The 26,139-nt window shown below is 37.3% G+C and overlaps 3 protein-coding genes across 7 annotated transcripts; all 3 read left to right on the forward strand.

The window, feature by feature from the left end:
* Positions 1–372: 372 nt before the first annotated feature.
* Positions 373–4,033, forward strand: LOC113717145 (transcription and mRNA export factor ENY2-like). Of its 2 annotated transcripts, none has more exons than XM_027241811.2 (5): positions 373–573; positions 721–811; positions 972–1,066; positions 2,471–2,547; positions 3,627–4,033. In XM_027241811.2, coding segments are annotated over exons 1-5 (339 nt in total). In that variant the 5' UTR covers positions 373–571; the 3' UTR covers positions 3,701–4,033. The 2 variants fall into 2 exon arrangements, with proteins under 2 accessions (XP_027097612.1, XP_027097611.1); XM_027241810.2 differs by lacking the exon at positions 3,627–4,033 and adding an exon at positions 3,200–3,610 and having other exon boundaries at positions 435–573.
* Positions 4,034–10,502: 6,469 nt separating this feature from the next.
* On the forward strand, positions 10,503–13,620 carry LOC113716296 (cytochrome P450 78A5-like). Its single transcript, XM_072070288.1, has 2 exons — positions 10,503–11,504; positions 12,718–13,620. Exons 1-2 carry the CDS (start codon positions 10,542–10,544, stop codon positions 13,321–13,323), a joined length of 1,569 nt encoding a protein of 522 aa, XP_071926389.1. The 5' UTR covers positions 10,503–10,541; the 3' UTR covers positions 13,324–13,620.
* Positions 13,621–19,097: 5,477 nt separating this feature from the next.
* On the forward strand, positions 19,098–24,732 carry LOC113716926 (uncharacterized). 4 transcript variants are annotated; one of them, XM_072070930.1, is made up of 9 exons: positions 19,098–19,430; positions 21,004–21,058; positions 21,219–21,387; positions 21,463–21,581; positions 21,837–21,933; positions 22,093–22,239; positions 22,331–22,603; positions 23,027–23,364; positions 24,097–24,732. In XM_072070930.1, exons 2-9 carry the CDS (start codon positions 21,044–21,046, stop codon positions 24,310–24,312), a joined length of 1,374 nt encoding a protein of 457 aa, XP_071927031.1. In that variant the 5' UTR covers positions 19,098–19,430; positions 21,004–21,043; the 3' UTR covers positions 24,313–24,732. The 4 variants fall into 4 exon arrangements, with proteins under 4 accessions (XP_071927031.1, XP_071927032.1, XP_071927033.1 ...); XM_072070931.1 differs by lacking the exon at positions 21,004–21,058 and having other exon boundaries at positions 19,099–19,430; positions 21,193–21,387; XM_072070932.1 differs by lacking the exon at positions 21,004–21,058 and having other exon boundaries at positions 19,099–19,430; positions 21,203–21,387.
* Positions 24,733–26,139: the final 1,407 nt, after the last annotated feature.

Consider the following 26,139-nt stretch of genomic DNA (forward strand, 5'->3'; position numbering starts at 1 on the left):
TTTTTCGTGATCATTTTTTTTTATTATTTTTTTCCTTCACATACATCAAATCACTATAATAATTTTTTTATGAAAAATGACGAAAAATGCAACTCATACGGTTCTATATAAAATTGATCTATCATACATGACAATTGCTTTGCCAATCCCGAGGTCTAGTCAAACCAAAAAAAAAATATATATATATATATATATATATGTTTTCTCTTTCTTCCTTTGACAGTTTATGGTTTTAATAATCACTTTATTCCTATTTGATGGAGAATAAAATTCTTGGGCTTTTTTGCCACTTTTTCAGAATTTCCGTGGTTACATGTAATTCCTATAAACCCCAAAGGCCATACATGAGAAATACAATCCATTCCATAACACGGATAAATTGAAAGAAAAAAATTGAAAAAAAAAAAGAGGCAGGAAATCGCCGCAACTCTTTCCTTCATACTCGAAGAATCACCGACTTATCGCTGTATAAATACGAAATAAGACGAAAGTTGGAGACTTTCCGATTGTACTTTGTTGCAGCTGCTCATCCAAGCTCTGTCCATAAAGCACCCGCCGGTTTTGGTTAATTATGTAATCAGCGACATCATCAGATTCTCTAGAATTTTTACTTTTTCATTCTTTTCCCTTTTGTTTGGCCCTGCCAAATTGTTTTTTAATGATTCTTGGTTATTTGATTTTGCATATTCCTGCAATGCTTTTGGGGTGCTTAAACTAAAGGAGGTCTTCAGTTAAACGTCCACCAACTCCAGATGCAGAAGAAGAGGAGCAAGATCGAGAACCTACTCTTCAAGAAATTATTAATATCAAGGTAATCGTTCGTGTCTTTCGTCTAATTAAGTTTTTCTGCTTAATTGGTGCAAGGTTAGTTATTCATGGAACAGCTTATTTTATATCTCAATTTTGTAAATTGGTAGCGTAGTTTGGATATTGAATAATTGGCTGTAATTTATGAATTTGCTACATTGCAGCTAGTAGAGAGTGGAGAAAAAGAAAGATTGAAGGAGCTTTTGAGGGAAAGGCTTGTAGAATGTGGTTGGAAGGATGAAATGAAAACTCTTTGCAGGTTTTGGGACATTCGCCCTCTTTCCCAGTTTTCGAACTTTTGACTAAATTTGCGCCTCTTCTGGTTCTTAGAGTGCTAGTAACTGAAATGAAGTAGCCTTTTTTGTCCGCGTCATTATCTGCATCTTTACTTATCGAACTTGAAGCTATTGATACCAAGTATTTAACTACCATGGTAGTTTGCATGGATTTCAAACCTTCCAATTTTATAGGGAGAAAAGAAAAAAAGAAATCCCATCCAATTTCGACTCATTTTGAAATATACATTTTCAAGGCCTGACCTTTATTGTCTTTTGCCCCTGGTCGAGTGGTTCAGTGGTTGCATCCCTTGAGTTTTCAGGGCAATGTGGCACATATTAAACCATTTTACCCCCTTGTGTATTGAAAGATAGTGGCCTCCTGCTGTCTTTTTCAAAAGAGTCAATCACCAAAAAGGTCACCAAACTTTTCAGAAGTGCACCAGGGAGAGAAATCAACTTCTTCTTGAACTTAAACTGTTTACAGTACATTATCCTTACCTTGTGTATACTGGAAAACCCAATAGGTCTTGCATGAAAGACGCAAGTGAGGTGTTAGAATCGACCCACAGCTACTTTGTGATGTAAGATTCCTGTTGCTGGTTGTCGTTTAGACAGGTTTTAGAGGTCGTTTTTATGCATACAAAGCAAATATCCTTCTCATCTAGTAGTGTGCTTTAGTACAAAGTTTATTGCAGAAAGTGAATTAGCCAGGACCTTGGTCGTTTATTAAGTCAAATGCTCAAGAACACTGAAGTTTGATGTATCCATTCTAGAACCCTCTCCCTCCTCTAACTCTTATAGTCCATTCTAAAAATCTCTATTATTCGACATTAAACAACTTAAAAGTTCCAGTTCACAGGTAAAAATATGCATGTGCAGATTCTTCACTTTCCATGCATGTGCTTTGGTGAGAGATTATAACTTTAGTGGGTACCTCTTCCTGACCAACCTGCACTTTGGGATCCTGTTGCAATTCCTAAACTTTAGTACCAACAATTGGCTCACTCTGGTTAATAGAATTTTTTTTTTTGCTGACAAAACTTAAGCATACATTGAAGAAGGAATGTTTAAGAAAATTGCTCTAATCTTCTTTTGTTGGCTGATGTAGAGAATTTAATTTGAGTGAAACCCACATTGATTTCTATATTTGGTATGTAAAGAGCTGTTTCTAGATAGTAGTGATAAAATGTTACTCATTTTTTGTGAAAGGTTACTTATCCTTTCTAAATTGAAGGCTAAGTTGAGTTCTTTGAACTTGAGTGAAATGCTTATGAATCATAATGAGTTCTCGGTTGTGACTGTTTGTTCTTGTACAATATAAGATGTAGTTAAATTTTTCTTGCACTCATAACACCTCCATATTTGAAAAACCTGTCTTTCACAAGGGCTTTTGCAAGGAAGAGAGGAAGGAATAATGTAACTGTGGATGATCTTGTTCACGTCATAACCCCAAAGGGAAGAGGTAGGTAAATTACTTATTTATTCATGAAATTTTGATTTTATTGTTGACCTTGAATTTCATCTTTCTTCTTTGAATTTTTTAGACAATATAAACTCTCAACTTTGTGTTGCTTTCTTTTGGTTACGTTGTCAATTAGTTCATTCCTCAAGTTGATGTAGGTTGCTTCCAGATGGGACTGGGCTCTGCTTTTGATCACTAGCATGTTAAAATACTTGCTGTGCAATTAGTGCTTGTGAAATTTATGCATTTTGCTCACCCCTATCATCCTTTGGCAATGTCTTCCTCTAAAATCCTGTTTCCCTTCTCATTATTAGTTTTGGCTTGCGGTTAATTTTCCCTCCTGCAATCAAGGAAACTTCATTAAAGGAAATAAGATAATACAAAAAAGAAAGAAAATTCTGTCACAACTATTATTTTTCCTTCCTCAAACATCCAAACAAATGAAAAAGTTTGTCTGGATCTCAATGTGTTTGTTCTTCCCTCTTTTTCCCTTTCTGCATGTGTTATTTAGCTTTTCATTTTCTGGGATGGTGGTGTATGTGTAGAGTTCGGTTCTCTGTGATTACATGTTGGTTAGGCATGAAAAAAATTGACCGTATATTGCTAATGGCATGGAAAGCGTTGACTGATGTATTGCACTTGTTTTTCCAAGGCAACTACTGTGTCCTTTGTTTAAGGAACCTCCACTGGACTGTGCTTGGGCATGAGATATTTAAAGGACCCAATTTGACCCTGGCAGTAGTACAAATATCTAATCCATCTGCTGCAACTCTCTAGGTCAAAGATTAAAAGTGAGACTGGTGGGATGATGGTAATTATTGTTGTGGTTATTGTCCTCCTTCAGTGCTGATAAGGATGGGGATGCTATGAGAGTTGCAATGTTGTGCATTGCGTGGGATAGAGATAAGGAGCATGAGGATAGAATGGTTCCTGCTAGCTCCCTAAAACTACTGTAATAATCAGCAGGGCACGTGTCTGCATTGTTCTCAATTTTATGAAGAACTAAATGCGAGATCTACATTTTAACTCTTTCTTCCAATGTAATGATTTTTTCTTCTCTGTCTTTTTTAATTGCACAGCATCCATTCCTGATTCAGTGAAGGCAGAGCTATTGCAGCGTATCAGATCGTTTCTTGCATCAACTGCTCTGTGATTTTTAAGTTGTGGAATTTTCAGAGTGCCATCCCATCCAATGCTAAAGATGTTGCTTGCAACGTAAAGTTAAACTTGGGAATGTGCTTTTCAAGTGTGGGCAATGAAGTTGGCTTGGGAGAATTAATCCAGTGAGCGGGGGCGGGTGTGGGTCTGGTGGGATTGATCTTTTGTTACTTCCCACCGCTGTTCTGAAGAGAAGTGTAATGGGGTTTCTGACATTATTATAAATGGACTCGTGCCTGTACCGAGTCTAGGGATATAGGAATATACATGTGTGTGTGTGTGTGTGTGTGTGTGGTATTCATAAATGATTCTCCGGCTTTTCTCCCTCCTTGATTGTTGCTCATTGCAATGGGGGCTGTTCTTCTTGGGCTTGTGCATCGACATTTATACATCTAGTGTTGTTATGATGAATGCCTGGTTTCCAGCGTCCAGGGGCTCGGACAGCTTTAAAACAACTTTCTTTACCCAAGCAGAAGTAGAAGGCCTAAATATCCAACCCACAAGCGAGTAACCCGCGAGTTGGATTTTAATGGAAATTGTTGTACACGTGGCATAGACGGAAGGTTTGTTGTACACTGTAGTCTAAAACTTGCCCTCTGTCAATATGGTTGACTGACTGCGGGAAAAGCTTGTGAATACTCTCCATATCATATCTATACCTTTTGATATAAAATATCATATATATATATATATATATATACCTCGAGAAGGCAAAGTTCAAAACGCCCCTTGGATCATTAATACCAAATCATATCGTATGCGCACGTAACCAAAGTCATTAAATCTCAACAGTACTCCTACGTACTTGGAGATTTATAGCTGTATATATATATATATATATATATATATATAGGAGCAATGGGCAATGGCGGAAAGCGCAGGAATTTCTGCTCTGCTCTTTTGTAGAGATGTCCGGAAGAAGAGGTGGCGGGGCCATTCACTGACTGACCTACCACCCTATGGCTATGGCTGGCTGGTTGGTTGAGTGGAATCCAACATACCGAGCAACTCAAAACTTGTTGCTCTTCTTCAAGCTTAACACGTGTTCTCTTTTAGTATTACAAATAAATATTCCGATTCCCTCGTCTCATCTTGGATTTCCTTTTCCCTTGTTAAAAGCAGCAGCAGCTTCAGCTTCAGCTTCAGCAGCACAGATTTGACTAACACAAAGCTTCAGGAGGACAGATTTGATTAACTCTTTCACAAATTAGGGTACGGCAGCACCTCCGGATTCGAACACCTCGATTAAGAAAAAACGAAACCAATACTTCAAGTCTCTCGCTGTTCTCCTCATTCCCCCTTCCTCCTTCCAAATTAATAATCACTTCTCTGAAAACTGAAAAAAGAGAAAAATTTCCAAGTTGAGATTTTTTTTTTTTTTTTTATAGCAATAAGGCAGGCATACAGGGCAAGGATGAGAGAGAACATTCTGATTTTTGCACTGTATTTAGTTTATATTGATTGATTATTACATTCCAAGAATTCAAACAGATAATCGACGCGTATTAATTCTTACAGGATTGCCTTGCTGATTATTAATCATTGCATCTGGCATGTGATGCCAACAGATCGTCGACGCGTAAAACGCCTTTCAGGTTCAGGTGCTACGGCTTTTGTTTCGCATTGCTAATAGAATTGACAGAATTTAATAACTTCAAAATTTTCTTTTCGAGGTTAGAAACACACACACACACACACCCAAAAAAAAAAAAATTAAATAAAGACACGTACTAGGTAATCGAAATTCTTGATTTTTTTACTGTCTAATCCTACCAGAGCGCTCCACGAATAACAGAAAGAAAACCAGCTGCTAGCATATATAGCAGCCAGTTGATGATTCATGCTCATAGCTAGGTCCTGGCATTTTAGAGGAATGATGAATATACATGCTTAGCGACCGCTGATAGACGCATGGATTGCCAGAATACGAAGTAAGCAACTAGTCCGGAAGACAGATACGAGATTGGATTAAATGTTTGATGGATCCAAAATTGAAAGCGAGAGCTGGTTGCTAGCTGCCCCAGTCGCACTTTCCACCTGCCACATTCTTTAATGGGCAATAAGTGGTTACTAAGCTGGCAGTTTCGTTAGGATCACTCCTCCATTAGTGGAAAGAAAATCTGATTAAGCAGGCCAGTACTGATCATCGATCGCCAGAGATGGTTTTTAAGTGCTGGTCTTAAATAATTGTGGGCACCCTTCTCCACTGGAGGAGGAGATCATGCACAGAAGCTGCTTGATTAGAAAATTTCTAAAAAACCATGATGAGCCTTCTAGTAGTTTGTATTCCGCAAGAACTGGCTTCACAGTTCACTGGGGGTTGATTTGCATTTGATCATAAAAGTATATTATAAGCAGCTCAGCTGCATTGACCCCTACTGCCACCCACATATATGTTCCTCTGATGATATCCATCCATTGGTGAATTTGGTGTGAGCTTTATGATAATTTAAGAGGCCATTATGTGAGTGTTTTTCCTCCAGTGCCTAATCGGACTTGACGCTGGTGTTAGTGGGAAGCTTTTTCGGGCATGGCTTTTTGTAAAGCTTTTCGTGATAGTTTAAAAAGGGATAGATTTTGATTTTGCGGGTGGTAGTTGTCCACGAGTCTGCTTTTAATTTTCTTTCATTTTGTATTCAAGATTATGTTGCTGCATGAACACATCGCGCTTCATCGCCATAAATTCAAGCTCATTGGACGTTCATATGACCCATCCCTAAGCCTATTGGGGCTTGGGAGGGATGTTTATGCATGTGATGGTTTCATCATTCAATTAATTATATGGGTTGATTGAGATTCTTTCAACCCTTGTATATCATCTCTCATCTCCCAAGAACCCTCTCTCACACCCCGTGTATAAGGCTACATGATGCCCTCTTGTGTCCCTTTGTGTGTCCCTTTGTGTGTCTTGTAGTATGTCAACCCACCTATTTATAAAAAATATTACTGCCAAAAAAACCAAATAGCAATTGGAAACCAATACTATTTCCTAAACTCATATAGAGTAGAAAATAGTATCTAGCTAAATAGGGATTTACTTGACTACTACTTCAAGTAACTAAAACCAATTAGGAAACTAGTTACTTCCACACAAAATAAGAATTCTACCTAAAAGAAATTAAGCCAATTTCCTAACATAGTTGTCCACGAGTCTGCTTTTAATTTTCTTTCATTTTGTATTCAAGATTATGTTGCTGCATGAACACATCGTGCTTCATCGCCATAAATTCATATGACCCATCCCTAAGCCTATTGGGGCTTGGGAGGGATGTTTATGCATGTGATGGTTTCATCATTCAATTAATTATATGGGTTGGTTGAGATTCTTTCATTTTTATTTTTAGGGGATTGAATGAGAGGCGATTACTCATATACTACAACCATATTTTACACTTTTGCACTATATATAAATCCTTTTCCTCCTTGCATATATGGAGAAAGACATATAATTTATCCACTTTTTTTTTTTTGGGTTTGGGATTCACATCGGTCCAATGACAATGCAAATTGTGGTCTGTAATATTAAGAGCGAGACTTGTACGTGGCCGCGACCAATGTCACAAAAATAAGTCAAACATTAATTAGTTACTCATCAAATAGAATACATAACCACCACGTAATGCATGATACTGCAAGTTTCATTTCTTTTCAAGTCTGCCAGCCAGTTACTTTGTTGGTAAGTATCTTGTCGAGTGCAAATTAAAGGGGCATATATATATGGCCAAGTGGTTTGCAGCGAAAATATCACAAGTACAAATGAGACTATATATAAAGCACCTTTGCGAGACATATTAAACATGCAAAGACCGAGACATTTTACCATGCATGCATGTAGGCACACCACCTGCTCTGATTTTGCATGAAGTTGACATCATATGTGTGTCCAAGTGATTTTATTTTGTGGAGTATGTTCTAGTTCTACTACATGGAGCATTGGCTATCCCTCAGGCTCGTGATTGCACTCGTCTATTAACTAACTTTTCAAGTTGCTATCAGCGTCTAAGCAAGCTCTGGATGTACGTAGTGCATACGATGCTTTTTTTTTTTTCAACGAAACGATAGGTAGGTTTTTATAGATTATCAGAATTGTACAATTGCGAGCAAAGGCTCGACGAAGTTATACAAGTAGGTAGTGTATTTGGACATCAAGGAATGAAGCAATCCTCATCTTGGATTATGCCTAAGACATATGAGTTAATCCTATTACATATATGATTATATTCCTTACTAACTAAACAAAGGGAGCACATACGAAGAAATAACAAACGTAATTGGTAAGTATCTTCCAACACAGTTGCTGCTAATCTCGTATCATGAGTTTTGCGAGAAAGAACGTAGTTGAGCGTACGATGGTTATTCATTCTACTTCAAATTAGGTTCAAACAGGTGCCACGTCAACCATAACTCCCGGAAGGTTGAAAGTTGAACTGACATGTGTGATTTTGTTGCTGCTATGAGTTTGGATTATGGTATCCAGTGAATTATGACAGGACGTACAGCAATTTTTTTTTTTTTTTTTTTTTTACCTGTACATGCTTTGGTACCAACCCTCAAAAGGGGCTAAAATATATGGATTAGAGCCTCTTCTTTAATTGTGTTTAGTTGTTACAATTCTCAAAACTTTTGGCGTGCGTAAATTCAAATGAATAAATTGTATGAGTTGATAGAGTTTATGCTTACACCAAAATTGTATTATTTCATACCCACCAAATGCTGTAAGAATTACAGACATATTTGGACGCGGAACACGAGTGATCCAAAATATGGAGACTTGCATTTTCTGAATTTCTCCATTCGCGCTGCTTTCAACTTGTGATTAAACCAACCCAACAAGGAAAGATCTAAGGATGATAGATCATATTCTTAGACCGGGCCGCCAGGGACGGGGAACGAGAGAAGTGACGTAGAGGTGTTTTTGCCCGAATGGAATGCTGACAACGTCTGTCGCGCCCTACTCTCCGGTGGATCATATCCGGTGGCCCACTGGAAAAAAAGAAGCCAACTCGACTCAGATTCATTTTCAGGCCATCTGGGACACGCCTCCGGAGAAAAAGTAAGAAAGGAGCAGATGGAGCACACGTTTTTGGGCTGGGGTAACGAAGAGTAGATCACCTTGATGTTGTTGGTTCATAGTCACATCTTCTTCCCAGCTACTTCACATCGAAGAATCAGAAAATGGGGTCTCCCGCGGGCATGCATGGTCTGCTTTCAAAGCAATAAAGACTAAAGTGCTTCCTTCCATTTTTACACACGTTGTCGGCCTGCAATTGCTCTTTTGCAGATGTAGTAGGATCACTCAGTTCGTCAAATTTTAGAATTTTTGAAACCAATCGATGCATCTGCATGCTTACAGCTACGAGGTACAATTACCTGTGATAGTGGACACAAATTTCTTTCTTTTTGGGTATTTATTTTCCCTTTTCGAGCAAATAACAAAGCCATCAATAATAATTGCTACAACTTCTCTATATATATATATATATCAAGAGTAGCGTCTCTATGGACTCTCTACCAACTCATCTCGATTCTTTTTAAATATATATTCCAACAAGTAACCCATTTATAACTCGCGATACGCACTTGAAGAATAAAAAGTCATCACACAAGTAATTATCGAACGACTAAAACATCAATTCCTACGCAAGGCAACTAGTATAAGTATAACTTGACTCTAATAAAATTACTAGTAAATAATTAGATGGAAACTGCTAAACTTAGTTTATTTGACGCTGGTAAGCAAATTGTTGCGTTATGCATACGTTAACAATACGATGTGATATTTATCCATATACCTTTATTAATTGTACATAGTTTTATAGGATCACTTACAGAGCTTTTAACGAGCCGAATACTTGGCATTTAGGCTCCGTTTGTATATTATACGGGCAAGGTTCGAGTTTGGATCGAATATTAATGAATTACAAATATTATTCAAATTCGAAGCGGTTATTCGTATAAATGTTTGGGTCCGAGAATATAATTTTGAAGATGATTTAATTATATTGTTAATAAATAATATATTATTTATAATAAGTTTAATTCTATTTATTAATTTTAAAAAATAAATAATGTTAATTTATGTATAAATACTTTTTTAGTAAAAATATAATATATATTTAATTATTTTAAATGTATTTATATTTATTTTTATAATTATACATGTATTTTTTTCGAATTCATTCAAACGTGCCGAAAACGAATGCATTTGCAAACAGCTCCATTCATTAAAAACTCCAACTGTCACTTTCAAATAGACGGATGCGTACAAGTTGCGGTCACAAATCCCAGCTTCCAAATGTTTCTCAGGAGTTCTTAAATCCTGGCACTCGGGGAAAAGTTTTGAGCTAGCCTCGAAGTGGGACGCTTTCCCTTTCTTGAGTACGTTTCGTTTCACAAGCCCCGTAATGGATTGGCTCCTCTCCATTTTCTCTATTTTTTACAGTACACATCTAAATACATAATATATATATATATTTTTTTATTTATTTATTAGGAATGTACGCGATCATTTTAACTTTGATTGATCTTAATCACCATCATTAATAAATGAGTACAGATATCATACATCTGGATGTGCCTGCAGGAAACGGAGAAAAAGTTTACGGGAAAAGGAGCCAAATCCAACCCGAAGTATCTTTGTGGCCCACACACAATTCACATGGCTTTTGTGGCAATACACTAATAATTACAGCTACACAGGACTGCTAACCAGAGTTATTGGGCAAACCCAATCATTAACCAGGATGCGTGGATAAATTTCCACGTACTATAAATGCACATGCAACCCTTCGCAGCAGCAGCAGCACTCGTCATCTCATCTCCTTCACATTTTCGAAATGAAATCCTCCTTTTGGCTGGCCAATCTATCCATCCTAGTCTTACCTGTCCTCTGTTTCGGAGCCAGCTACCTTAACACATGGTCCCGTGCCCTGTGCTTACTAGTCATATTTCCACTTCTCCCCTCCTTCCTAAACTTATGCTTCGTACCTGGAGGCTTTGCCTGGAGAAACCATCATCAAAATCTTACAAGCACAAATAATCGTGGCCCTATTTGCTGGCCCTTCTTGGGGCTCTTACCTCAAATGGGGTCTCATGCTCATCGAAAACTAGCATTTTTAGCTACTTCACTTGGGAGTGCTCGTCTAATGCCCTTCACTCTTGGCTTCAATACTCGTTTGATCATCAGCAGTCACCCCGATACAGCCAGAGAAATTCTTTGTGGGAGTTCGTTTTCGGATCGTCCCATAAAAGAATCAGCTCGCACGCTCATGTTCCAACGTGCCATTGGTTTCGCTCCATCAGGGAAGTACTGGCGCCATCTACGCAGGATCGCTGCAAATCATATGTTTTCTCCTAGGAGAATTTCTAATCTCGAGGGCCTTAGACAACGGGTTGCCGATGGAATGATAGCGAGTGTTCGAGTTGAGATGAACGAGACAAGCATAGTGGAGTTGAGGTCGATACTGAAAAAGGGCTCTCTGATTAATGTCTTAGAGAGTGTGTTTGGGAGCAATTTGGGTTCAGAAGGAGAGAAACTAGGATCAATGGTAGAGGAAGGATATGAACTAATCTCAGAGTTCAATTGGGCTGATTATATTCCTTCGAAATGGTTAGACTTTGGTGGGGTGAAGAAAAGGTGTCACAAATTAGCTGGAGAGGTTAGTTGTCTTGTAGGTCGGATCATAAAAGAAAGGAGAAGAGAGGGAAATGTCAATGCGAGGAATGATTTTGTTAGTGTCTGCCTTTCTTTGCCCGAAGAGGATCAACTTACTGATGCAGACTTGGTGGCAGTCTTGTGGGTAAGGAATCTCTCCGTTTCTCTTAAACAGGTACTAATTGATTAACGTTAACGTTAGGAGCTAAGGACACGCCTGACCACAAGAAGGGAGCCTGTCTGTGTTAGGAACACGAACACGTAGAGTTAAAATGAATGGCCTTTTTTCTCCACGGTTTCCTAGAAATGTCCAGCTTTATGTTTGAGTTGTGTCAAAAGCACTTCAATTGTCTCGCTCTTTCCCTGTAGAAAACTTGAACAGGAGGATGATCATTCTGAGGAAAAATCCTATAAAACATCCAATACTCAGGAAATAAATAGAACTCCCCTCCACGTTTCGCCAGTCCAATGCTTCCATGCTAAATCTGTAGAATGTCTCCATCAAAGCTCTATAGGAGTCAAATCTTCTTATTTTTAGTTTTTGCGTGGACGGGAATCAGAACATTTCATTTATAGTTTACTAGAAAGAGAAAAAGCGGATCCGTAGATGGTGGCTAGGATTTTGAGTGTAGCAGTCAAAAAAGGTTGGTTTAGGTTGGTAGCTAGGAAAATACTTATTAGAATGCTGGTTGGGACGACCTTGGACTCATCATGATTGCGTAGGTCAGCCAGCAAACAGATAATGGTCAAACAAATCTGGTAATAAATTAATCACATTATGAGAAAATATCTTTTTTAACCTTTTGCGTGGTTCATGGCTTCCCTGAGCCTGCCAAATCCTATCCCAATCCGAATAAGGAACAAAATTGCTTAAACCATGCGGCGGGGGCATGACATGTTCGATTAGGAAATAGTAGTGGTTTATTTAATATATTTTTGTACTATTTGAGTTTCTAACTTACGCCTGCCTGCGTAACTGAACTGAGGAAATCTTTATTAAACTGCACTAATGAATCCGAGTTTAGGTGTCACAATCAAAATGTTGATAGGATGTGCAAAAGCAAACATGAACTTCCACCTGAAAGTGAAAGTGATTAATTCCTGTTGCTTGTGCACGGGGGACGTCTCCTAGTCCACCACAAGTCCACTCTATTTATTTATCATCACAATTTTGTTGAAGAAAACAAATTAATTGCATCAAATTTCAGGCCGTTTTTTAATTCGTAGCTCTCGATTACAAGTGACATCGTCCCATCAAACCGAAGGCTGCGTTTCAATTTGCGCCTTATAATATCTCATCATATTATTAAGGAGTATGCATCTTAAATAATTGCTGTATTATTTTTTTTTTTACGTAGGAAATGGTATTTAGAGGAACAGATACGGTGGCTATCCTTCTGGAATGGATCATGGCCAGGATGGTCCTGCATCAGGACATTCAAGCCAGAGCCCAGCGCGAGATTGACACGTGCGTCGGCCACGGCCGGGACGTGCAGGACTCCGACGTCCCAAATCTTCCCTACCTCCAAGCTGTGGTCAAGGAGGTCCTCCGACTGCACCCGCCCGGCCCACTGCTCTCCTGGTCCCGCCTAGCCATCCACGATGTCCACGTGGACAAGTTCTTCGTCCCTGCAGGCACCACAGCCATGGTCAACATGTGGGCCATAACCCATGACCCGGCCATCTGGCAAGACCCGTGGGCATTCCGGCCCGACAGGTTCATGGAGGAGGATGTTTCGATCATGGGGTCGGACTTGAGGCTTGCCCCGTTCGGGTCAGGTCGCCGGGTATGCCCGGGAAGGATGCTGGGGTTGACCACGGTGCAACTATGGCTGGCACGGCTACTTCAACAATTCAAATGGATTAATCCGGCGGCCGAACAAGTTGACCTATCAGAGTGTTTGAAGCTATCTCTTGAAATGAAGAATCGGTTAGCATGTCGTGCAGTCAATCGCCGTCATTAGCCAAGTGAAGAGCGGCTCTACTTTGTTAGTGCTTTTAGATGCTTTCCTCTTTTAATGAATCAAAAAAAGTAAGCAGGTAATAATACGAGTGCTGCTGCTACTAGAATGTCCTCAAGTTTGTACGCGTACGGCACAGAGGCCAAATGGAAATCTAAACTAAGAACAATGGTTTGGTTTGCATGGAAGAAGTAGCTGGAACGCAACTGTTACAACATATTACAGTAATTAATTGTTGGAACGCATAAAATCAAAGACTTCATACATTAATAATGTGTCTGGATTATCACTTGTGTTGTACCTCCGGTGCCACCGTACATTATGTGCTAGCGTCCTAGCTGGACAAGCAAATATTTTGAAGCATGCCACTCTTACTCCCCAAGCAATCGAACACAGATCATGAGCACATTTCTTTACTTCAATTACATGAAAAACATCACGACTTTTAATTACTTCAGTTAACTCTCATGGCGGCTAACCTTGGATAGCTATTATGTGTATAAAATTTATTTGCTCGCAGTGCAATCGCACTTTTCAAAGCATTTTTTTTATTTTTCCAACAAGCTTTTTATTTCGGATATCATACTCCCTCTATCTCACTTTAATTGATTTTTTTCTTTTTTTTTTTATCTGTCTCAAATTATACTCTACTTTTCAATTGAACAATGTAGTTAACTTATAACTTCTCTAAAATGCCCTTATTTAATATAGGGTTAATTACATTTATCTCCCCTGAGATTTGACCATATTACCAATTAATCCCTGTAATTTGTCCAAATAACGGTCTCACCCTTTGAATGATCAAACATTTAACAAAAACCCTCTTAATGCCGAAAATGCCCTTATTGAGGCCATGCTGTATTAAAAAAAGAACATATTTTTATTTATTAACCTTCGAGTAATCCAAAAAAATAGAAAAATTTTTGCTTATTATTTTATAAAAATAATATCTTTGCTTCCATAAATAGTTTTGAATCAATAATTATTTTAAATCTTAAAAATGAATATTAAAAATTAGATAAATTGAAAGAAAAATAAAAAAGAAGCAATTATTTTAAATCCTCAAGTATGGTTTGAATTTGTGGTTCAAGGCATATTGCGAGAGCACAAGGCATGTTTTCCTCAATTTGAACCATACTTCAGGAATTAAAATAATTTCTTCTTTTTTTTATTTTTCTTTCAATTTATTTAATTTTTAATATTCATTTTTAAGATTTAAAATAATTATTGATTCAAAACTATTTATGGAAGCAAATATATGATTTTTATAAAATAATAAGCAAAAACTTTTTTCTATTTTTTTGGATTGCTTCAGGATTAATAAAATAAAAATATGTTCTTTTTTTAATGCAACATGGCCTCAATAAAGGGCATTTTCGGCATTAAGGGGTTTTTGTTAAATGTTTGATCATTCAAAGGGTGAGACCGTTATATGGACAAATTACAGGGATTGACTAGTAATATGATCAAACCTCAGGGGAGGTAAATGTAATTAACCCTTTAATATATTAGTTTGTTATTGAGTATAACCTAGCCATACTCCACTTAATTTAATGTTAGGATATTTTAGGAAGATAGTAAGTTAGATTTATTTTTCCAACAAAGTTAACTAACTTTTCTTAAAGTGTGTGAAAAAAAATAAAACTATCAAAGTAGTTTATTCCAAATAAGTATTACGATAATTATTTCAAATAATATTTTAAATAAACTCCTACTCAAGCATGCTCACTCACCGAGTTTATAGAAAAGGTAACTAATTACCTCTAAATTAGTTGACCGTCACATATCTTGTGGAGTGGGATGTCAAGGATTCAAATCTTGTCTCCCATCAAAATTGATATTTAATATAGCTTCTCTTAGATCCATGCGGGTGCATAATGCACTCGTATGTTCCGATTGTGGTTCAATTTCCATCGATTCTCTAACACTCTGCCGAATCACTCTCAAGAATAAAATTAGAATAGGAGTTGGTGTTGACGATGACAATTGACAAAAAAAGAAAAAGAAAAAGAAAAAGAAAAAGGTACATTAGTTTTAGCCTTTTTAGACCTCGTCTTTAAAGTTTAATCACTGGAATTTTATCTCTCCCGATGATGCTTCAGCATTATTAATTAAATAATAATTACAAGCGTCCTTATTGTTCCTTGCATCCTTGCATGGGACGAAATCCCGTGAAGACAAAGCAAAACCTAGGCTGTAGGGCATTATATGATTTGCTTGCTATGGTGTGTAGTATTTGCGACTGATCTTTTTTCTTATTAGTAGTATGCTGCGGCAGATATATTTGCACCATAGACATAAAGTTTCGGCTTTACTGCTACATTCATTCAAGTTTCCTCCTTTATCCAACTCCTCCTGTCCTGTGATCCAACCAGGCATGATAGCAACAGCTCTCAGACCCCAGCTTTACCCTATTCCATTCGATTATTCACTTTAGATTTTTAAAGGTGTGGTTAATCAGCTGGGGTGGGGGACCATCCTGATCAAATACTTCCAAGCTTCAAAATACTCAAAAAGGGCACGGGAGGTGTTGCTGTTTTCCAGTTATTGGCCATCCTTCCCCATTCCACAAAACTCAAATGATGACATTAAAGTATCCTTTTGCTGTATCAATATGCGATTCCTGTGTATACCCACCTGTGTCTTTCTCTTCCATTTGATCCCCAACCATATCTCCATTCCAAGTACGTTTAATTAAATTTATTAGTATCTTGCTTCCAATCTCGTCCCCCTGCTCACATTGTGATTAAATTTAATTGCCATGCTCCCAAACTCTTATTATTCTTTGTAATTAAGCCTCTCAGACTCTTTTCTCGACCGGTTGTTATTTGATGTTTACTCGTGTGTTCTTTGGGGTTTTTTTTTTATAAGTTTAGAAGCCATCTAAACCATATATGCTTGCAGCACGTTACTTACGGAGTATATACGTATCTCTGTATACTGTATAAACAGAAACAATCTTTTACTTCCAATCACCTTTTTTTTTTTTCTTTTTCAACTGCAAATTTGGAGAAAAATCAAGCCAAACGCAGAATAAGCGCCCCAATCAATGGATATATATTGGGTGTGTGTGTGTTTTCTCTTAAGCATGAGATAAGATGATCCGTACACTTGCTTGTTATCAGTGGGGGATCTTGCGGCTTGCAGAATATGCTTTAGAAAATAAAAAGGGAACCTTTGAAAGTGTGTTGTTGCTCGAAAAAGCTAAACAAATGGATTAGCTTTCTTCATACAGGATAGGCGTTGGGGCCTTTTCCGTACGTATCTGCCTATGGAAATTGATATTGACTTTGCTCCAGCTCATGACAATTGATAAAGCAAATAAGTCACCAAATCATGATCCTCTTCCCAAGATAACACAGCACAAAAGTTCTGATCTTTTCCAGCCGTCGGAAAATAAGTACAATATTGCATGGATAAATTATTCTTTTGCTGCGATGAGGAGGATGAAAGGTGACGGACTCGTTCTTCAAATTGATGTTGGGACAAAATTTTTTTTTTTTAAAATCCTTTTTTGAGCCAGATTGAGTCTGTAATCTAAAATGAAAATCTTGTTCCGCTGGCAATGAACATTGAGAACGTTTGACTTGGAAAGACGTACTCGAGTTTCAATGAAGAGGAGGAGATAATTAGTGTACTCTTTTCGTTCCGAATTGCTAAGGAAAGAATCAAACTGTGCTATTCAAAGTCAAGAGAAATTATTGATTGCATCACCCAAATTCAAACCTTAAAGAATCTTTTGTCATCAATTAACTAACCATTAGTTTGGAATATTTAAAAAAAGAGAGAAAAAAAAAGAGGACAGCAGCTATGAGAGAAGGGGTGTGAGGAATTATTTTTATTTTTGGCCCTTTTTTGGGACTGTTGAGCGTTATCATTTTATTGTACATTTCTCTCTAGTTTTGGGTGAGTTTTTTTTTTTGGGACAAATTTTAAATTCCTCCATTTCTCCACACTTCTGCTTTTGGTTCTCACTTACAATCCTCTTTGATCCTCTCAAAAGTATGGTGAAAGTCAAAAGACAAATCAAATTACTCAATACTTGAATCAAATTCGATTCAGTAAGAGTTTGGTTCGCCAACTAATTGAATTAATTTTATATAGCCTTTTGTATTCAATAAACTTTCGAGTTCGGTTCAAAGTTGAGTCGATGAGCATATAAGTGAAATTTACATGTAACAATTTCAAGCTACTCGATCTCCACTCTAGTTCAGTTCAATAAAATTTCAAACAAACTTGCCTGAACAAAAGTTCACGTAGTATCTACTTTATGTCCTAATGAAATTGAACTTGATCGTTATTATTCTTCCAAAAAAAAAAAAAAAAGGATCACGATTACATAAAAGAAAAAAGTTTGCTGACATCTAAAAACTCAAGTCCCGTAAGCTCAATTAGAACTTGATTCCGTTAAAATCTAGGTTTAGCTTGCTTATATGGTAATCAAGTCAGGCAGTATCTAGTGATGAACCGCGCTTAATCTCACTTTGTCAAGTGCTTTAGGGCCAACGTGCCACAAAAACAATTTCAACGCTACGGGCCACAAAAACAAACTATAGACTCAAATTTGCAAATTCTGAGTGTGCCAAAGCCCATACGTTGGCCAGCCCAAGTCGTTTTATAGGGCACCGGCTTTGGGGGGAAAAAAAAGGATACCTTGGCGCCCGTGAACATTGGATACCTGTCATTCAAATTCAAATTTCATTTAACGGGACAAAGCTTTGGTACGTCACGCACCCGGACTGAGTGAAATTTTTATTGGGAAGGTTTTCAAGTATTTGAAGATTCTCCCCACGAGGATACATCAACTTAGCTATTGACCGGCTGTAGTGTACAGGTGTCTGTGGACAAATTGCCATTTCCTGATTTTGTTGCCTACCCAGTCCTTGAAATTTTCACAAATTTCTTTGGTGGATGAATAAAAGATTTGTATTAAATGATTTTGATATAATATTGAGGTTCCAAATGCTTGTTGTGAAAATAAGGAATCTGTATCACTTTGCATGTCGTAAAATCGAATTTTAACATGCATAGACTCAATTTTATGATAGATAGAGATTAATTGAGTGAGCGGTAAAAATAAAAAGAAAAATGTTATTTATACTCTTATTTTTATTAATCGCACTTCTCTTATTATTTTTATCATATAATTTTTATTTATTAGGCTACATAATAAAACAAATGATCAGAGTATATTTAACAAAAAATGAAATGCAAATAACATTTATCAAATAAAAAGAGTATGTTTATCTAACGAACATTTTTTATGGGGACATTAATCCTGAATCTTGTCATTTTCACTAAGAATATTAACGATAGTATCTACGATGATGAACCTGATGAAGTATATGTATCATCCCTATCCATCCCATCTTGCTTAAAAACTAGGGAAATCATCTTTGAATTCTTAACGCCGAGTTCAAGAGGAAGAAGAATTGTACTGAAATTGGGAAAACTGCAAATCATGAAACCTAAAGGCTTCCACTCGAAATTAGGGAAGTGCAAGGATGCCCTTTATGCGTAACCACTGGATTTAGAAGAACCAAGCCCCGAAAAATAATTGCAGAGATGAGATAGCTCCACAAGAAACACAACTGGATGGCTACTCGCTAGTTCCACTCTCCAAACATCCACGCTCCCCAACAGGAGCACACATGTGCACCAGTAGAAGCGAGTAAGGACCAAACTATAGTCGCGCGCGAGTTGAACTTGAATTTGAACTCGAAAGACAGACTCCGAAATTTGTGAAACCCGATAGATTGTTTGCACAAATATTTCCCCTACCCAAAAAAAAAAAAAAAAAAACTAGTATCATATTTACTTATTCATTTATTTCTCTCCTCCCCAAACTAGTAATTTTCATTTCTTCGTTCCCAATTTTCCCTCTCATTTCTCTCATTTCAATCTCCGTCGGGGAAATGCCCTGAATCTCCGGTTCATCCTTAGTTCTGCAGCTAACCCGTGCCTTTTTGCTTATAATTTATCTCTCCCATCTCTCAAAATTAAACTTCAGCGGCGGAAACCTGTGGTTTGGTTTGCTCAACGGAAGGCTGATAACAACTGATATGAACTTCAGCAGCGGCATCTTTCTGGATTATTAAACTTGAGGAAAGGTTTGACTTTTCTTTTTTTTTTTTTGGAAACTTAATTAGATGTTTTTCACTCGGCAGTTAGGGTTTTTAGTTCTTTCTTCTATGTTGTGTCTTGACTGTTCATATATGTGATATTGGCTTGCAATTTAGCAGCTGGAGCCGCGAATACTTGTCTGAAGTAAGTTTAGATTCCAAACGGGCGGTGATGGGGAATGAAAGTTTGGTTTTCATTCCTCTCAATCGCAGTTCCTTACCAGCTCGATTTAGTTACACGAATTCGCAGGTTAATGTAGGGTTTGGTTAGAAAAGAAGTACTTTGGGAAGTATGGGTTTGAGGTTTTAAACGCAAAATTCATCAGTTTTATGATTAAATTGCAGTCATTGGGGCTTACCATGGCGGGTTATTTATCCGATTATTCATACTCTTATCGGAAGTTATAGAAACATTGCTGGTTTTTCTCTCTCATACAAATTTAATTCTTCTTTCTCTGCCACAATTTTTTCTTCTTTTTCCAAAACTCTTTACACCCTCCCCGCTCCTTCTATTCCGGTCCCTTCTCCATATTTTTCCAACTGAACAACCTATTCACTTTTTTTTGCACAGCCTCCAAGGTTACCATTGGTAGTAAGTACTAACTCTAGTTCTGTAATTATCCACTTCTTACTGCCCCCCTTTTTGATTGTTTCCCTGCACTTTCTTCTTGTTGGTATCCTTGGTTTTTAGTATTGATAAGATTTTTCTCTTACTATGATGATGATGATGATGACGATGACGGTGAGGATGGCTTCTTTTTTGTTACTACTTAGTTTTGCATTTGAAGGCCATGAATACGCCCTGACCACAACACAAACATTATTCTGCCCCACAGTCCACTTTAACATCTTACCAGTGCAATTTTCAAGCTGCTGGGATTTGGCTGATACAGCAAATCTTAGAAGGCACCTGTGCTGTGGTAGTTTGATATTGAAGGTGGGTGTGGAGAGGGAATTATTGGAAGTGAAAGATGCTGAAGCAGGCGCCACGTGTGGTCTGCTTTTGTGGCTGCTCTTCTACTTTTGTTCTTCCATTCAAGTATATGCTTAGAGAAATTGATGAAGAAGGAAAGGAGGGAGGATAGGGAAGACTGGAGGGAGTTTGGGACCAAAAAGAACAACAGTAGCCACAGAAGAAGGAACAACGGCAAAAGAAGAAGAAAAAGATGAGTCCTGTTTAGGGAACATGAATAGATCTAAGAATATTTTTTAGCATTGCAATCAAAGCATCATTATTCGGATAAATAACCCTCGAACAGCTATTTTTAGTTAAACAGAATTCTTCAAGAATAACTGTGTGTCAAAAAATTTGAGGTAATTTCATGTGTATGGAAAATGATACCCAAAATTCTTAGATAAATATGACTTTGTTCATCTGGAATTTCAAAATTTCAAACTTCGATACAATCCAAATAATGTAGAAAGGCTTTGAGGCCATGGAGTTTGATTTGAAGGTTGATTATTTCGATGCAATTGGAGCATTTTTTGCTATTCTTTTTTGTATGATTGCTGGGCTGGACTTTTGTCGGTGTTTGACTTGGAATATCCTTTCTTTGACCAGAATTGGACTCAGTGAAGGAGATAGGAGATGCTTAACCAGAATGACCTGTGCTAATGTATCTGTTCATTAGTGATAATGATTTCTCTGTGTTCTTAGTATGATTTTCTTAGACAGTCATTATACAAAATAAAATATACAAAATGACAAACTACTCATACAAGATTTTATTTTGTATGCTTACAAATTCAGTTGTCTCAAGTCATTTTTGCACCCAGATACACTTCTCCAAATTGAGGATGCAAAACAAGAAGAAAGGTGGTGGACGAACTGCTGGCTCCACTCCAAAAGCTTCAAGACTCCAGAAAAAGGTATCTGACAACGTGCTGGTTCAAGCAGAGAAAGTTGCAGAGCTAATTACTTCTTCTACAAGGAAGCAAAAAAGTGGTAATTTTGTGTATTGAATCACTTTTTCATTCTGTTATGTGTTCTATTGTAAAATGAGACGTATTGCTTCTTCAGCTAGAAAGCTCCCGGAAAACACAGAGTTGTTTGCTGCTGCAACAAATTTGGATACTACACTTGGTTTGGTGAATGATGACAATTTCACTGCTTGTTTAGGCCATGATGACAAGAAAAAGGTATGGTGAATAGTGAAATATAGTGATATTGACAAGATTTATCTTTAGTTCCTTTATGTTTTATGGATTCCCATTGGACGTTATACTGTATGATAAATAGCATAATGGTTTCCGTCAAAAATTTTATGCCAGGATTTGTCTGACTGGATTTTGTTGCTATCAGAATATTATAATAGCTTTCTCTTTGGTAGGCCTAGAGAAATCAATAAATCAACTGTTTTGGATAATTTGTTTGGAATTGTTTGCATATGGCAGGGTTTTGATGATGTAGCAGTTCATCAAGTGGTTGATACTATATTTTCTCCTGGCTTCCATATTTCAAGAAGCATTGGAGGGGAAATTGCAAATGCAGGTAGAAGTAGAGCTTGATGCTTTCATTGTATTATGGCTCTTTCGTTGTCTCTGATTAAGACATATAATGGTTCTGATGACATCTTTGCACAAGATCTCTAGTAATATTTCTTAATTGGTTTCATTAAACGCTTGATTCATGACTTCCCATTCCCATCAGACTTCTTCAAGTTTTTCCAGCATGGAGGACAGCATTTCCAGGACCATGGGAAAGAAAACCTGCAGGTTGATTTGCTAAGTGCACATGTGATTCAAGAGAAGAGTTTTGATCAGGATGCACTCACTTCAATGAATCTTACTTGCCCAGGTAATGGAGAAGGCATTAAATGTTTTATGAAGCATAAGAATAATTCTTCAAGCTTTTCCCTTTGTACTGATAGTGTGATACTGCTACACAGACTTTGGAGGTGCTCTACCATCAGAAATTTCTTCAGTTTATCTTTCCATGAAAAATTCAAATTTGGAATGTGTTGATGAATATAATCAAGAACAGTTGTCTGCCGATATATGTTATGATGATGAGGAAGTTGAAGACTTTGATGACTTTGATCCATACTTTTTTGTAAAGAATTTGCCAGATCTGCATTCTGTTGTCCCAAAATTTCGGCCTATGCTATTGCCCAAGCAGACACGGAGTTGCCCTTCAACCACTCTTGTGTTAGACTTGGATGGTAAGGATTATTTAAGAATTCTTGGTTGTTTTAGTTGTTCATTTCTCCCATACAGATGCAGATATGTTGCATATGATTTAGGGCAAAGCCATTGCCTTTGGGATCAATGCAGTTGGGTTTGGGGTTTTGTTTTTTGTCCAATAAGACGTATCTATACTCGCCTGAATAGAAAAAGAAAAGTTAACACACAGGTTAAACGTGAAATTAGAAGGCTAATAATTCTCATAATCTTCAGAGTCCTTTTGCAGCTATTGAAATTGAACACTTGCTTACCTGCAATTTAATTTGTTGATGTGCATGCTGGTTGTGCTTAGATCTGGCTGTAATTTACTCCATTTGGTGCATTTGTGATATCTTTTCTGGACTCTATCATAGTTATTATCAAAACTATAGCTTATACTAATAAAGTATATTGATTGACAGAGACCTTGGTGCACTCCACACTTGAACCTTGTGATGATGCAGATTTTACCTTTTCTGTTGATTTCAACCTGAAGAAGCATGCTGTATATGTTAGGTGCCGTCCTCATCTAAGAGATTTCATGGATAGGGTATCGGGCCTTTTTGAAATTATCATTTTCACAGCCAGCCAGAGCATTTATGCTGAGCAGCTTCTGAACGTACTAGACCCAAAGAGGAAAATATTTCGCCACCGTGTTTTCCGTGAGTCCTGTGTGCTTGTTGATGGAAATTATCTCAAAGATCTGTCAGTTCTTGGGCGTGACTTAGCACATGTGATTATTATTGATAACTCTCCCCAGGTATTGCTGCCGCACTTTGTTTTTGGGTGATAGCTCAAGCGTTGGTCTTGGATGATGTCTATTTTCTGCATTCTGATCTGTTATGTTGAAAGCACAAGAAGCTTTTTTTCATACCCCTGTTCCATCCCTTTGAAAAGATGATCCTTGTGCAGTTGTCAATTTCCCAGCGAGCTTAGTGATGGAAGAGATAGTTTGTTGTCTTATTTAGCTTATAGAAGTTATGCCGGGTGGAATATTCAGAAACCTCCCGTGAGTTATTTGTCCTACAGAAGTTATTTGTATAGAAGTTATTAGGGATAATTTGGCTTGTAGAAGTTATTTGTCCTATAGAAGTTATTACTTTGCTTCCTGATAATTGTGCTGATATCTTTCTTTTTCTTTTCATATTGGAATTAACTCCATTTTGTAGGTTAATTAAGATTTTATGCATTGATGCTTTCTTACTAAGAACCAAGTGCATTGACAAAATTAATCTTTGTATCAATTGAAGTTTGATCCCTTGCTTCTTAAATTCCATTCCTTCCTTGCTAGAAAAATATTTTTAAAAAAGAGGAGTAAAGTTTGACCATCCAGTGTCTGATAGGAAGCTAAATTATGATTGTTCTAACATTGTGTTAAATTTGTGGGAATCTCCATGTCCTCTTTAAGGGTATGGGAGTATGTTATAGTTTGACTGCTAGATCAACAAAAGATTCGTCATTTGCTTCATTGACATGAAAATTTTATTTTCAGGCATTTGGGTTTCAGATAGACAATGGAATACCAATAGAGAGCTGGTTTGATGATCGTTCTGATACAGAGTTGATTTCATTGCTTCCATTCTTGGAAAGTTTAGTTGCAGTTGACGATGTGAGGCCATTGATTGCTGAGAAATTCAACCTTAGAGAGAAAATAGCTGCAGCAGTTTGTCCTTTAAACTCGAATAGAGGAGACCCACTTGAAAGATGAGCACATAGATCTGTGTAGAAAAGGTATGTCTGAAGAGGAAATGACATGAACGAGCATGTAGAATGATGTTCTTGAAACAGCATCAGTGTGGTCCAGAGAAGAGGACACGTCCTTCCTACGGCCATTGTCTATTTTCTTGTCCCAAGTACAAGAGATTCACTCTTGGACTCAGGTTAGTATTTTTTTTTAACCCTCTCCCCCTTTTACAATAACTATCGGCCGTTTAATTAGGAATTAGACTAGATGTTTGTCCGGAATTAAGTAGAAAATTAAGTCAAAGATGATAGGGATGCTTGTTTAAAGTTTTAAATCGAGGAATAAGTTATGCTTGTTGTGATGGCATTCTGTTGGAAAATTACAATGTTCAGCCTGGCAGTTTTGCCACACATTTCCTTTAGTTACAGCAAACATTATCTGGCATTTTTGACGCGCCTTCTGAACAACAACGCTAGAGTCTCTACGCCTTTATCTCCCTTGGGTCCTTCAAGGTAGTCTTCGTTCTGCTTTGGTTTTTTGTTCTGCTTTTCCTTTGTTCATTCCGACATTTACTGATTTTGTAAAGACGTCACAGACACGACTTTGGTGGTTATCTATTTTAAAAGGACTTAAGGTTTTTATCAAACAACTTGATTTGAGGATCTGATTTTGTTGCTTTGATTTTTGTCATCCTCGATAAAATAGCCGGGACGGCAGAAACCAAACCCTTGACTGGCGTAACATTTCAGTTTTCTTGGGAATAACGTCCATATCGGTCCAATTCTGTCGGATGCCCCCGAAGGGACATGGCCTTATCAGTTTTCCTTCCAAGGGGATTTTGTGCTGCCAAAGACCGATATACTTTTCTCCTTTGAAGTTCTTATGTGCGTCTGTTATGATTACGTCTGAAAATTCTTAGCCTAATTCGATGTCCTATTAAGGAATCTGAGTGAATAAATATAGAGAAATGAAACTATAATTGCTAACCATCGGGTGATCAGCGGCCTCGGGGTTTTTACTGATAGCTTAAATTACTTGGGTATGGATCCAAATTAAATGGCCTGAATACAACACGTGATTTTTTTAAAAAAGGAATAATGCGTGATTGACTAACCATAGCAAAAGCTATTGGTGTTTGCAACCACGAGATACCGCGACGCACTAGTATCAATACGGACAATACTTTGATCCTTATGGTTTTTGGGTAGTAGACCTTTTATGACAATGTAGCGTAGATAAAGGCGCCCTAAGCCATATTTTAAACAAAAAGAGTCATCTAGAATTTCTGCAGTATTATTATATTTTAAACAAAAGAGTCATCTAGAATTTCTTCATCAATCACGCACTTCACAGTTTTGGTAGGGAGCACGGGATGACGCAATGGTTTTCCAGAACCTTCACTATTCACTCCATTTATTTATTAGTTCTTCCGACAAAAGACCATGAAGAAAAACAAAATTTAATTATACTCGTCTGCCCAATGCTACGCGTCGTTATGTAAGCCACAACTACACATCCCAACTCAAGAAAGGATTAAATGTGAAAACTCTCGTGAACTTTCATAATTATTACACAATAAGTTTCAAAAAAAAAAAAATATATATATATATATATATATAGGTACTTTGTGCCTCAAGAAAACTATCATTCCCGGATTTTACAGTCAAATAAAGAGCGTGTCTTGCAAGCTCGATTCGTCAAAATTTGCTAATAGAATTGCCCTCATTTCAAACAAATAGAAATGTCTTCATCTACCATCACATATCCTCATAGTTTTTTCCTTTTTATTTTCTCTTATTCACATATGTTGTATAGTTTTCTACACATATAGAGTACGGTCCAAATAGTTGC

This window comes from Coffea arabica, chromosome 11c (assembly GCF_036785885.1).
Source record: "Coffea arabica cultivar ET-39 chromosome 11c, Coffea Arabica ET-39 HiFi, whole genome shotgun sequence".
Lineage (NCBI taxonomy): Eukaryota > Viridiplantae > Streptophyta > Magnoliopsida > Gentianales > Rubiaceae > Coffea > Coffea arabica.

Excerpts from the sequence above, each read along its gene's own strand:
- LOC113717145 (XM_027241810.2), top strand. Across the intron at positions 1,067-2,470 it reads GAAATGAAAACTCTTTGCAG|GGCTTTTGCAAGGAAGAGAG; the intron begins GTTTTGGGACAT and ends GTCTTTCACAAG. Across the intron at positions 2,548-3,199 it reads CATAACCCCAAAGGGAAGAG|GCAACTACTGTGTCCTTTGT; the intron begins GTAGGTAAATTA and ends TGTTTTTCCAAG.
- LOC113716296 (XM_072070288.1), top strand. The coding sequence starts at position 10,542 with ATGAAATCCTCCTTTTGGCTGGCCAATCTATCCATCCTAGTCTTACCT. Across the intron at positions 11,505-12,717 it reads ACTTGGTGGCAGTCTTGTGG|GAAATGGTATTTAGAGGAAC; the intron begins GTAAGGAATCTC and ends TTTTTTACGTAG.
- LOC113716926 (XM_072070930.1), top strand. Across the intron at positions 21,388-21,462 it reads TACAAGGAAGCAAAAAAGTG|CTAGAAAGCTCCCGGAAAAC; the intron begins GTAATTTTGTGT and ends TTGCTTCTTCAG. Across the intron at positions 23,365-24,096 it reads TTATTGATAACTCTCCCCAG|GCATTTGGGTTTCAGATAGA; the intron begins GTATTGCTGCCG and ends TTTTATTTTCAG.